Source organism: Lemur catta, chromosome 3 (genome assembly GCF_020740605.2).
Source record: "Lemur catta isolate mLemCat1 chromosome 3, mLemCat1.pri, whole genome shotgun sequence".
Lineage (NCBI taxonomy): Eukaryota > Metazoa > Chordata > Mammalia > Primates > Lemuridae > Lemur > Lemur catta.
Genome location: NC_059130.1, coordinates 14,894,589 through 14,907,566, shown reverse-complemented (window position 1 = coordinate 14,907,566; position 12,978 = coordinate 14,894,589). Strand labels below are relative to the sequence as shown.

General features: G+C 42.0%; 1 protein-coding gene across 1 annotated transcript; it reads left to right on the top strand.

The window, feature by feature from the left end:
* Window positions 1-3,865: 3,865 nt before the first annotated feature.
* On the top strand, window positions 3,866-8,733 carry LAMTOR5 (late endosomal/lysosomal adaptor, MAPK and MTOR activator 5). The gene is made up of 4 exons (XM_045546759.1): window positions 3,866-4,067; window positions 4,918-4,979; window positions 6,524-6,641; window positions 8,412-8,733. The coding sequence occupies exons 1-4, from the start codon at window positions 3,877-3,879 to the stop codon at window positions 8,470-8,472; spliced, it is 432 nt and encodes a 143-aa protein (XP_045402715.1). The 5' UTR covers window positions 3,866-3,876; the 3' UTR covers window positions 8,473-8,733.
* Window positions 8,734-12,978: the final 4,245 nt, after the last annotated feature.

Below are 12,978 nucleotides of genomic sequence, written 5' to 3'. Positions count from 1 at the left end.
GCAGGAGGATCACTTGAGCCCAGGAGTTCAAGGCTACAGTGAGCTATGAGCACACCACTGCACTCCAGCCTGGGTGACAGAGCAAAACCCTATCTCTTTAAATAATTAAGTAAGTAAATAAATAAATAAAAGCATTTTACAAAAAATAATAAAAATATATATTTAATTATCTCATTTAACACAGCTTTATAGAGCAGGTATGTAAACCTTGCCCTGCAGTCTCCCTCCCCCATGAACACTAGACCACTTGAGGTCTGTAGAAATCATTTGGCTCCTACTGTCATTGAACTGTAAGTTATTTTCTCATGTGTGTCCTCACCTAAATCATAAGCAACTTGGGGAAACAAGTCTTCTTACTCAGATTTAACAAAACTTAGTGACTTCCACAATGCACCAGTCCCTCTTACATAAAGTATCTCATATAATCTTCCCCACAACCTGGTGAGGCAGATGATGGCACCCCTCTACCACAGATAAGCCCCCTGAGGCTCAGAGGTCAACACAGGTAGTGAGTGGCCAAGTCAGGGTCCACATCTACATCTGACTCTGAGGCCACTGACCTAGCATAATGCTGTCCTCACTACGCTCTACCAGCACCACAGACTGGATCCCTTTCCCTCACCCCAGGACCCTCCATTTGAGCAGCGTTTTCTGTGGCCTTGATGCCCCCTGGTGGCATGTGAGGGCTCATTCCACTGAAGGCCTATGACTAGATATTTGAAAGAATAACCCACAGTCCAGTGTGAAAGGCCCTGGAGTAGCAGAGCCCTCTGCACCCAGTGGGGAGCAGACCCCTCTACCGGAGCTGCACTTCTTAAATGCACCCCTCAGGAGGATTCTGCTTCTGGTAGGTCGAGGAAGAGGGGTTAGGTCTCTTGAGCCAACAGCAACGTTCCTCCTCTCTGCTATCCAGCACTTTCCACTTCCCAGTCACAACACGTCAGCTTAGGCATTCTCTGCTGGACCCTCCTGGCAGTTTTTTGTTGCCCCGGCTAGAGTGTAGTGGCATCATCCTAGCTCACTGAAACCTCAAACTTCTGGGCTCAAGCAATCCTCCTGCCTCAGCCTCCCAAGTAGCTGGGACTACAGGCATGTGCCATGTGTCTAATTTTTCTATTTTTAGCAGAGACAGGATCTCACTCTTGCTCAGGCTGGTTTCGAACTCCTGAACTCAAGCAATCCCCCTGATTTGGCCTCCCAGAGTGCTAGGATTACAGGCATGAGCCATGGAGCCTGGCCCTTCCTGGCATTTTCTAAGAGCTCGTTTATGGAGGAGGGGAGAAAGAAGAGGATAAAGGTGGTTAAAGTTCAGGACCTAAAAGTTCTTTACCTTCAAGGCAACCACAGAGTCCTTTTCCCAAAAGATGTCATCAAGACCCTTCAATGAATGTTTATTAAATTCCTATTGTGCTCTGTGGCACTGGGAATGCAGAGATGGAGAAGACACTCTCCCTGTTTTTGAAAAGGAAACATCTAAAAAATTATTATACAATACAATGAGACATGTGCTCTGAGTGTCGTGGAACTTTTCCCGTCAACCCAGAAATGGTTAACAGCACTCGAAACTAAGACTTTAAGAATTATCAAATACCCCACAAGCTAAAGAAAACAGAAAATAGTTAGGGTCAGGCACTCTCCAACCATCACCCCAGCCCCCAGCACTCGCCTGACTGACCTATACACACTATTCCTCCCCCCACGCCTACCCGCACAGGGGCAAAATAGCACAGGGCAGAGAAAGAGGGGGTGCTGTGGCACAGCCTTCCCTCGCACCCCCCTCCGTGCGGGAAGGGTGTGTGGGCCCGCTGTCATCCTCTTCCCACTTTCTCATTTTTTTTCCTTTGCAGGCTTTCCTTACAGCTTAAAAAGTAGTCACCAGCTTTTCTGAGAATACTTTAATCATTGATCTGGCTTTGAGATAATCGGAGGTACCGTGGAGCTACACTGGCCAATACCGTAGTCACTACCCACACGTAGCTAATGAGTACCGCTCACGCCTGTAATCCTGGCACTCTGGCAGGCCGAGGGGGGAGGACTGCCTGAGCTCAAGAGTTCGAGACCAGCCGGAGCAAGAGCGAGACCCCGTCTCTACTAAAAAAATAGAAAAATTAGCCAGGTGATGTGGAGGCTGAGGCAAGAGGATCACTTGAGCCCAGGAGTTTGAGATTGCAGTGAGCGACAGTGACGCCACTGCACCCTACCCACCAGGGCGACAGAGCGAGACTCTGTCTCAAAAACGAAAAGAAAAAATTTCAGATGCGGCTCACATCAGATTTGTTCGGACGGTCGGGTGGAGGTTTAAAAACCCAGAGATGAGGAGCGCCAGCCCTGCCAAGCCTTACATCGCATGGGACCACAAGGGGGCGGTACTGTAATGCCGCACTGCGTCCGGCAAGACTTGGGCAGGAAGTAAGCTGGCTCCTTAAACAACTGGCACAAACTTTGCTGCAAGTACTCAGTACTAATATTTTCTAATGCTATCTTTCAAGGGCAGGTTTAAACTGCTTTTTCTAAAACTTATATGGCCCATATTGTGTTATTCCTAACTTAAACAATTTCTCTGGAGCAGGAGTCGAAAACACCTGCATTACAACATTCAAACTGAAACTTGAAGGAAGCTGCAAGCCTCACTATGACAGCGAGAAAATGAAGAGGAACTCTCAGCTCAAGTCCAGAATAGCCTTGGAGCTGGGCCCCAGATCAGAAGGTAGACTGTTAGTAAAAGCTGGAGGTGAGAGGATTGGAGAAAACTTAGCGGAAGGAATGATGAACAGGAGTGGGTAGAGGCATGTGGGGGTAGGAGAGTCTATGGATACACTCCCATTTTCGGCAAAATGCTACCAATTTGATTGTAAACTGGCACCATCTTTTTGGGGGACAATTTGTAAGTGTATGTCAAAAGTATTCAAAATGACCATATCCTTTGACCCAGTAATTCCATTTCTAACAATTTATCATAAGAAAAACTTCAAACTACACAAATATTTAGCTATTAGGATATTCAACCAACATTGTAATAGCCCCCCCACCCAAACCACCATAAACAACATACATTAATAAGGGGTTGATTACATCAATTAAGGCACAGCTATAACATGGAATATTTTGCAACTATTTCAAAGGATGTCAGTGAATACTTACTGACATGGAAAGATATTTATGCTAAATTCTGTGAATGAGACCAGCCACAGAATTGTATGTCAATTCTGCTTAAAAAAGAAAAAAAAACTTTAAAAGTATACATTTGGAAAGGCAATTATCTGAAAGGAAATTCTCCAAGGGATTACTAGTCATCTCTGAACACTGGGACCGTGGAGGTTTCCATTCCTTATTTGCTTTTATGGTTGATTTATTAAAGTCATTTTTAAGTAGTCCTACCCAATCTTCCTTACAAGTTAGGGCTCAAATGTTTTTTTCCCCTAAACTTTCCTGAGCCCTCGCCATAGTTAAGTACCAACGTCCTCATTAAAATTCTGACACGTTACCATCACCCAGCTTGGGGTTTTAACCTTGTTCCATCTCGTCCTTTAGTCCCTTGTTTTGCCCCTTTAAAGCCTGTGGACCCCTTCCCTGGGGTCCTGTGTCCCTTCTCCGCACCTGCCCACCGCCTAGACCGGATCCTGCCCGACCCGCTGGGTTACTGTAAAACTTAAGATCTGGCCCCCCGGCCTCAGAGTCGGGGGAAGCGGGGTCCAAAGGTTAAAAATCCCTGAGACAAAATGCCAGGTACGGAACCGAGGCGCTGTGCCCAGCGGCAGACGTGTCTCGGGTGGGAAATAATCCGCGCCGCCGTTTGTGCGGGGCAGCCGGGCCACCTGGCGTGGCACTGCGCCCCGGCTCACCGCCGCGCCGGGGTCAGGCGGCGGAAGCGCGGTGATGACTTCCGGCAAACGCGGGCGTTGCGCCGCGACAAATGTTCCTTTGGAGGCGCCGTTCCGGGCCACGCCCTGCCCGCGTCACGTGACCCAGGCCTGTGGGGGAGGAGGACGCTCCGCGCGGCTGGGGTCTGGGTCGAGGTGGGTGGCCGGCGGGATGGAGGCGACCCTAGAGCAGCACTTGGAGGACACGTGAGTAGTGCGGGCCTCTTCGGTCTGTCCTAAGGTCGCGGCAGGTGGACTGGAGCGGGACAAAAGGCGCGACCCCTGGGCCACGGTTTGAAGAGGCGAGCCCTGCCCAGGGGCCGCGGGGCGGGGCGGGTGACCCGGAATTATTAGAAACTCCTGCCTGGCTCCGCACATTCCCTCTCGAGCGACCTCCGGGGTCCACGCCCGGACCCCAAACCGCCTATCGTGTAGTTGAAATCGTCTGTACGGTCAGGACCGCTCTTCAGTTGTTGTAGGAAGCGGGTTGACATTTGGGAAGGATGCACCAGGCGTGCAAAGGCGAGCCGAACAGTGTAAACAGATTTCCTTCTACGTATAACCCATCAGTTACTTGGTGCTTAAGGAGACACAAATCATCCTTTAAAATTTTCAAATGAGTAATATGTAAAATTCAGAATTGGAAAGGTAAAAGCAAGCGTACAGGGAGACACCTCTCTCCCCCCAGTGTCCCTCAGCTCCCTACTTCTCCTCCGGGAGGCAGCTTAAGTCATGTAGAGTTTTCCAAGTTGTTTTAAATGAGTTAGTATACGAAAACGTGTGTTTTTAACAAGAACGAAACATAGTAGATATTGCAATGCTTGTGGGTCTCCATAAGCCCCAGCAGTAGCTGACAAAATTTTCTCTCTCATCAAAGGGAAACCAGTTTAATAATTGGTAATAACTGAATGTTTCTCTTGAGGGTGATAATGAAAAGGGTGGAGAAACACTATTTAAAGCATTTAATGCCTGGTAGATATAAAGCCTATATATGTTGTATTTATTTAAATTCATTTTCTCACATCATCTGCATCCTCTCTTGGGTTCCTGGAATTAGAATGAAGAATCCATCCATTGTTGGAGTCCTGTGCACAGATTCACAAGGACTTAATCTGGGCTGTAAGTATCTCTCCTACCAACTCTTTGGTGTATTGTACAGCATCTGATGTTGAGTAAGAGCCTAGTGTGCTGTTATTCTCCAGCTTTTATTCCCTGTTACCTTGTCACTTTCTGGGTACTTTTGTGAGAGTAGACATTATCTGCAAGTAACAAGATAAGAAAATTGAAACTTTTGGTGTTTATGAAAGTAGAAATGTTCCTTGCAGTTCTAGCACTAAATAGTTGTCTCTATTAAAGTAATATTTCAATAATTTTAAATTGGGTCTAGAAAGGACTTCAGATAATGACAGCTGTTACCATTTATTGAATTTATGCCATATGCTGAGGCTACTAGGCTTTATATACGTTGTCTCTAATACAATCCTGCGAGGTGGGTGGTGTGCCATTTTTCAGTCCAACTACAAGTAACAAGTGAGTAAGCAGTAAAATGGGTTTCAGAGTTGGACATACCTGGGTCCAACCCCCTGCTCTTTCATTTGCTAGTATTGTGAACTTGGACCAAAAAGAACCTTTCTGAGTCTCATTTTCTTTACTGAGTTGTTCTTTAAGACTTCTTGCTCCTAATGCAGGAATTTTTAAAGCTGTGAGTTTTTGCTGGAAGGGTAACTGACAGAGGTAATCTGTGTAACTCTGTTATGTTTAACATGCAAATCAGTCACTTGAGAGGAAAAAGGCAAGTTTTTTCAGTCTTTCACTAATGGAAAGACTGAAATTCAAGCATTGAAATCTAAAACTAAATGTGTTCCTTCAAGGCCCAGAAGGCTGCACCATGTCTGGCCAGTTAATGTTTTATATAATAATAGTAAATCGTAGGTTCCACCATGGTGGCATGTCTTTTACCTGACTAGTTCCAGGCACAGTTAAGCTTGTGTTGCCTTTATATACAGAAGTATATTGTAATTTTTTTGTACCAACAATTTAGTTATATAACAGATTAACACAAACATTAATAAAAAGCCAATTCTGTTGACATTTGAAAACAGCCACCTAGCTGATTCTAGCAGAAAGAATTGCTCACAGAATATTCTTTCACCTAGGCTGTCAAGGTGAACTTACAGCTAAACTCCTGAGTAAAGATTTTTATTTTTAAATCCTTTGAGGTTGAGTTCAGTAAAAGAAAATCAGTTTTACCATGAGGAATTAATTAGTTTCAACAAGTCTCTGTCCTTATTGACTACTTTCTGACAATCTGACCTCTGAATTTCTTAGTGATTTCAGTAAGATTCCTATAAAATGAATTTATGACTTTTAGATGGACTTGAATTACAGATTCCTGATATGCTTAAGAAGGTATTTAGAGATGGTGATGGGAAGGACTTTGAAAATTCAATGTCAGTTATGGCCCTATTGATTTAAGAACTGTTGTCTGGCTTTCTTGCTAATATAACCAGCTAAGTATAAGGGAAAAATTGTTTCGTGTCAGTACCTAACCTAAGAAACCCCTGAACTGAACTTTTTTGTGAATAATTCAGTGAGAGATACTAGTTTAGCTCTATACTCATTTTTGGACAATCAGATGACATGATATCATCTCTCATTGCCAGGCCGTGGGACCCTGTCGGATGAACATGCTGGAGTGGTATCTGTTCTAGCCCAGCAAGCAGCTAAGCTAACCTCTGACCCCACTGATATTCCCGTGGTGTGCCTAGAATCAGATAATGGGTGAGTAGATTTCAGCAGATCCCCTCCTTTCCTTTTTGCTCAGAAAAATTTCTGGTATATCTGACTGGAGTCTGCCCTGTGTTCATCAGTGATTCTTATTCAAAGTACTTTGGGGAAGGTTCTTCATCCTTTGGACCACAGGAGCAGATATATCAATCTCTAATGTGCTTTCAGGCCACAATGATATTTAAACAAAGAGTAAAAATTGTCATGAACTATCAGTCTACCAAAAAAAAGTAATAAATAGCACAAAGGAAAACTAATCGGAGAATAAAAATTACTTCTAAAGTAATAGTAAAGATATTCCAAGTGAAGGTCTTCAGAATAATATTAAGCAAAAAGAATACAAAACTACACACAACAGTATGATCACAGTTTTATAAAAAGAAAAATACATATATGCAGTCATGCATTGCTTAAGGATGGGGATATATTCTGAGAAATGCGTCTTTAGGCAGTTTTGTCATCGTGCAAACATCATAGAGTGTACTTACTCAAACCTAGATGGTATAGCCTACTACACCCATAGACTATATGGTATAGCCTGTTGCTCCTAGGCTACAAACCTGCACAGCATGTTACTATACTAAAAACTCTTAGCAGTTGTAACACAATGGTAAGTACTTGTGTATCTAAACCTAGAGAAGGTACAGTAAAAATATGGTATAAAAGATTTTTTAAAAGGTACTTCTGAATAGGACACTTACCATGAGTGGAGCTTACAGGCCTGGAAGTTGATCCGGGTGAGTCAGTGAGTGAGTGGTGAGTGTATGCAAAGGCCTAGGACATTACTGTACACTACTGTAGACTTTATAAACACTGTACACTTAAGCTACACTAAATCTATTTTAAAATTTTTCTTCAATAATAAGCTTTTTCTGTAACTTTATAAACTTTTTAATTTTTTAACTCTTTTGTAGTAACACCTTTTGTAAAACACATTGTACAGCTGTACAAAAAAATATTCTTTATATCCTTATTTAAACTTTTTTTCTATTTTTAATTTTTTTTTTTTCGTTTTAAACTTTTTTGTTAAAAACTAAGACACAAACACACATTAGCCTTGGCCTACCCAAGGTCAAAATCATCAGTATCACTGTCTTCAACCTCTGTATCTTGTCTCACCAAAAGGTCTTCAGGGGCATGGAGGTGTCATCTATGATAACAGTGCCTTCTTCTAGAACACTGCCTGAAGGACCTGCCTGAAGTTTATAATTAAGTAGGAGTACACTCTCAAATAATGATAAAAAGTATAGTAAATACATAAACCAGTCACACTCATTTATTATCAAGTATTATGTACTGCATATAATTGTATGTGTTATGCTTTTATACAGCTGGCAGTGCAGGTTTGTCTACACCAGCATCACCACAGACAGAAGTAACGTGTTGCAGGACAATGTTATGATGGCCCCAAAGTCACGGGGCGACAGGAATTTTTCAGCTCCATTGTAATGTTACGGGGTGACCATCATATATGCGGTCCATCTTTGGCCAAAACATTGTTATGTGTTGCATGACTATATAGTATACGTGCAAATACAAAAAGAATCAGGAAAATATTAACAGTAGTTGTATGTACTAGGATTAAGGATTTATCTCATTTTTGTATTTTTCTACATTTCCCAAATGTTTTGTTATGTTCATATATTGCTTTTATACATACAAAAAAATGATACTGTTGTTTCAGTTGTGTCCTAGACATTTTTAATCTTACGCCAAAGTCCCACTTGTAATGTTTCACTGAATATTTTCCTCTTTGCCTTTCAGGAACATTATGATCCAGAAGCATGATGGCATCACAGTGGCAGTGCACAAAATGGCCTCTTGACGTATCAATTCTCTAGCAGCCTTTCATAGGGACTCGATCCTACCTATGTTAATTATCTTACAGAGCTACTAAAGTTCCAACAGTTAGGCTATTCATTTAATGGATATTGGGCACTTTTCTATTTATTTTAGAGTAAGTTGCTTCTTAGCACTCTATGGACCGGCCTATCAAGATATTAGTAAGAAAGGATCATATTTTGAAGCAGCAGGTCCAGGTCACTTTATATATAGAATTTTGTTATGTTCAATAAATCTGTTTGGAAGAAAACTTGGATCTTTTCTGGATTTTTAAAACTCTTACCAAATGTTCATTTTTTTTCAATTATCAAGTTGTAATTTTTTTCAAAAAGTTCTTTGGTTCTGGCTTGTCTTTCAGAAGCTTCCCGAAATGCCTATATTCTCTCAGAAGTGTCCATGGATACTTAAATCTAGCATACTCCTACCTCATGATAACAACATAATAGCTAATATCATTAAGTACTTAACAGTTGATCCTTGAACATAAGGTTTGTGCCAACCCCTCTGCCCCCTGCACAGTTGAAAATCCATGTATAACTTTTGACTCCTCAAAAACTTAACTACAAATAGCTTACTGTTGACTGGAAGCTTTACCAATAACATAAATAAATATTCATTTAGCACACATCTTGTATGTTAAATGTATTATATACTGTATTCTTACAGTAAACTAGAGAAGAAATATTAAGAAAATCATAAGAGAAAATACATTTACTATTCATTAAGTGGAAATGAATCATAAAGGTCATCATCTTTGTCATCTTCATATCGAGAAGGCTGAACAGGAGGGGTTGTCTTGCTGTCTCGTGGGTGGCAGAGGTGGAAGAAAACCCAAGTGTGAGTTGATAGGGACCAGCAGAGTCACCATTTGGACTCAGGACTCCACCTCTGAGCCTGTACTCTTAGCACCCAGACCACCAAGGAAATTGGTATGGTTGGCCAGAACAACAACTTACCATTTGATGTATAGGTCAACGTTCTCTTCAACCTTTATATTTCTCAGCAACAGAATTGTACACATGCAGGCACACAAGACCTCAATTTGTTGAATTTGTAATTGCTCTTTTTAATAACATTTGACAGTATAAAAAATCTCCAGAATATTATTTATCCAAAAATATTAAGTATCTACAATATAAGGTGCTATGTGAAGATAGCAAAGATTTTTGAATAAGACATGGTTCTAGCCCTTGAGCTTATACTTTAATAGAAGGGATATGCATGTATGTTTGTCTTCGCTGAACTTACCAATAGTGATAGTTACATATATTAGTTTCTCTTTCTTCCCTAGTGTATACATTTTGAGGATAGGGGCTTTGTCTTATTTACAGATTTATTGTAAGCACCTATGACATAGTACTTCCTAGTACACAGTAGTCACCATAATTGCTTAATAGATGAGTATATAACTAATACAAGAGAGTTTTGTAGTATGGCCTGGGCCTCGAAAGATAGAATGATGCTTGAAACAAAAGGAATAAGGAGTTTACAGGCAAAGGAAATGGCAATGACAAAGACAGGATAAACTAAAATGAATATGTAATAGCAAATGCTTCGGTTTATGAAGTAGGAAGTGAAAAAGCTGGAAGGTAGTGGCTAACTCAAGGAACTTTATTTATCTCTTAGGAATCCTGGCCTTACTCTATTAGCAGAATGGGTTTTGGAGCAGGGGACAGTAAAGGTGGCACTTTGAGACTAGACTGTAGACAGAGCACATTTTTTTTAAGAAGAAAAACCTCCTCTTGCTCATCCATGTATTTCCCAATTGAAACTGCCCTTTACAGATTAATAAAGGGGTGCAAGGCAAGAACTGTGGTAAGGGCCTAAACTTCGCAAAGGCACAGGCATAGCTAAGCATAATAACCAGCCACCGTCCCCTAGCTTGCTTTCCTTAAATTGCTTACTCAGAAGTCACATACCTGACGGTCATAAAGATTCTTAACTTTCCCTCTCAATAACATCACCCTTGTGAAACCTAAGACTAGTTTTCGAGGTATCTCCCAGGCCCTGCGTTCCAGTGGAACGGCTGACCTGCCCCGATCAATGGCCCATACCAAGGAATTGACTACAGGTACTGTGACCCCCACCCAAGAACCAGCTAGAGCAAAAAAGACAACTTCTGCAACCCTATGGTTCTGCCCTGAACCGAGCCAATGAACAGACCCAATTGCCTACCCTTTTGCCCACCAAACTATCTTTAAAATCCCTTTCTCACAAATTTTTGGGGAGATGGATTTGAGGAATTCCTCCCATCTCCTCACATGGCGCCTGTAATATTAAACTTTCTCTGCTGTAAACTCTGCTGTCTCACTGTATTGGCTTCCTCTTGAGCAGTGGGCAATGAACCTGGTTGGGCTGTAACACAATTCCTAGCCCAAAGTAATGAAAGCCAACTTTTAGGGAGTTTTTGCTACATGCTATACACATCTAAGCAATTTACATGCACTTAGTTCATTTAATCCTCAATCTTAAGAAGTATTATCCCCATTTTAGAGAAGAAATAGACTCAGCAAGATAATTAGCTTAGGATCAAATATGAGAGACAAAAAGGAAACTGGCAGAAAGAGAACAAAAGAGAATGAAGAAGATGATTGAATTGTCTAATCTAGGCGACAGGAAAAATGGGGTGCCTTAGAAAAAAGTAGTCAACTCAAAGAGAGGGAAGGATTACAGAGAAAAGATGACTGGATTTGATTTTTAGATATTTTGAAACTGAATTTCTGCATCCTGGTGGTAATCCTCAATAACAAAAATGTATTGAGTACTCATTATGTACCAGGCATAGTGCTAAACCTTCCTTCAGGAGCCTCCCATTGCATTTAGAATAAAATTTGAAGTTCTTACCATGGCCTCCCAAACCCTGAATGATTCAGCCCCTGCCCGCCTCTTGGGCCACATCTCATGCCACCCTCTATTTAACACATACTCTGTTTAGCATGTCTGGCACATAGGAGGCAACTGTTTATAGGATGAAATGAATAAATTAACATACTTTCTCATTTGTTCTTCGCAACCACTCTTTTAGGTAGGATATAGTGTACCTAATTTATTGGTGACACGTAAGACTTGTGCTAGAAAGCTCCAAGCTGGAGATGGCTGACTTTTCAGTCTGTACGGAGCTAAAGCTGAAGTATGATTGTATGAGGGTTTCCAAAGACCACTCTTGTGATGGTTAATCTTATGTGCCAACTTGACACACAAAATATCTTGTGCCACGGAGTGCCCAGATATTTAGTTAAACATTATTTCTGGGTGTGTCTGTGACGGTGTTTCTAGATGAGATCAACATTTGAATCAGTAGACTCAGCGAAGAAAATTGCCCTCCCCAATGTGGGTGGGCCTCATGGAATCCATTAAAGGCCTGAATAGAATAAAAGGCTAAGAAAGAATTCCTTCTCTCTGCCCGACTATCTTTGAGTCTTCTGCCTTTGGACTCAGACTCAGAATGGAACTTTTACTATTGGCTCTCCTGATTCTCAGGCCCTCTGACTCCAGCTAAAACTTACACCACCAGCTCTTCTGGTTTTCAGGCCTTGGGACTCGGACTGGAACTACACCATTGGCTCTCCTGGGTCTCCAGCTCGCTGACTGCAGACCTTGCGCTTCTTAGTCTCCAAAATCAGGTGAGCCAATTCCTCACAGTGTGAACTAAATATCCTAAGGCCCCTGCTGACTGAACAGACCCCTCTTGGCCAAGGGGACCCCAGAGAAATCTTGAGTCCCTCCTCCAAAAAAAAAAAACACTGAGTTCCCAGCCATGATGGGATGAGAAATCAGACATGCCTCATTATACCTCCTCCCTCCCTCCCGAACAGCCATCAGGGTTTCTTCCCTAAGGGCTAAACACAAACCTATCTTGTGATCCACTTCTCCCTTTCTGCAGTTTTGGCACTGCAACTGAATGACATTTTTTCCTGAAAGAGACCACGAACCATGGAGAGGTTCTAACCAGTCTACAGGGTATGCACAGTAAGGGTTTTCATGTCCACTGCTTCACCTTTTGACACTGCTTCACAGAAGGCCAAAAGCTCCACCCTCAGATTATGCTAACGCTGCCGTTTTCTGAACATGGACCCCATGAAGGAGCATGAAGCTCCATTGTGCATATGCTTGTTTTTTACCTTCATAAATATTCAGGATTCCTCCTATAATTTGTTAAATATGTATAATATTTAGCCACCCTACTCAGCATAAATTCCTATTCCTATTGTTCCTCCCTCAAAGTACATGCTCTTGGCTTCTGCCCAAGGCTATGCTGCCCAGCCTGTCAGAACGGCCACCCTGCAGGCTGCAACCTTTATGAGAAATAAAGCTCTACTTTCCAAATTTATGAACCTTATCATTTCTTCAGTCAACAACAATAAATCAATCTCATTATCTCCCCACACCCCCCCCCACTGTTTCTTGCTCTGGAGAATATCCTATTCTTTCTCTGAAGAACACACACACTAACACAACCTCTCAAGTTTGATGATTCATTAGGAGGACT

Excerpts from the sequence above, each read along its gene's own strand:
- LAMTOR5 (XM_045546759.1), top strand. The coding sequence starts at position 3,877 with ATGACTTCCGGCAAACGCGGGCGTTGCGCCGCGACAAATGTTCCTTTG. Across the intron at positions 4,068-4,917 it reads GAGCAGCACTTGGAGGACAC|AATGAAGAATCCATCCATTG; the intron begins GTGAGTAGTGCG and ends TCCTGGAATTAG. Across the intron at positions 4,980-6,523 it reads ACAAGGACTTAATCTGGGCT|GCCGTGGGACCCTGTCGGAT; the intron begins GTAAGTATCTCT and ends TCTCATTGCCAG.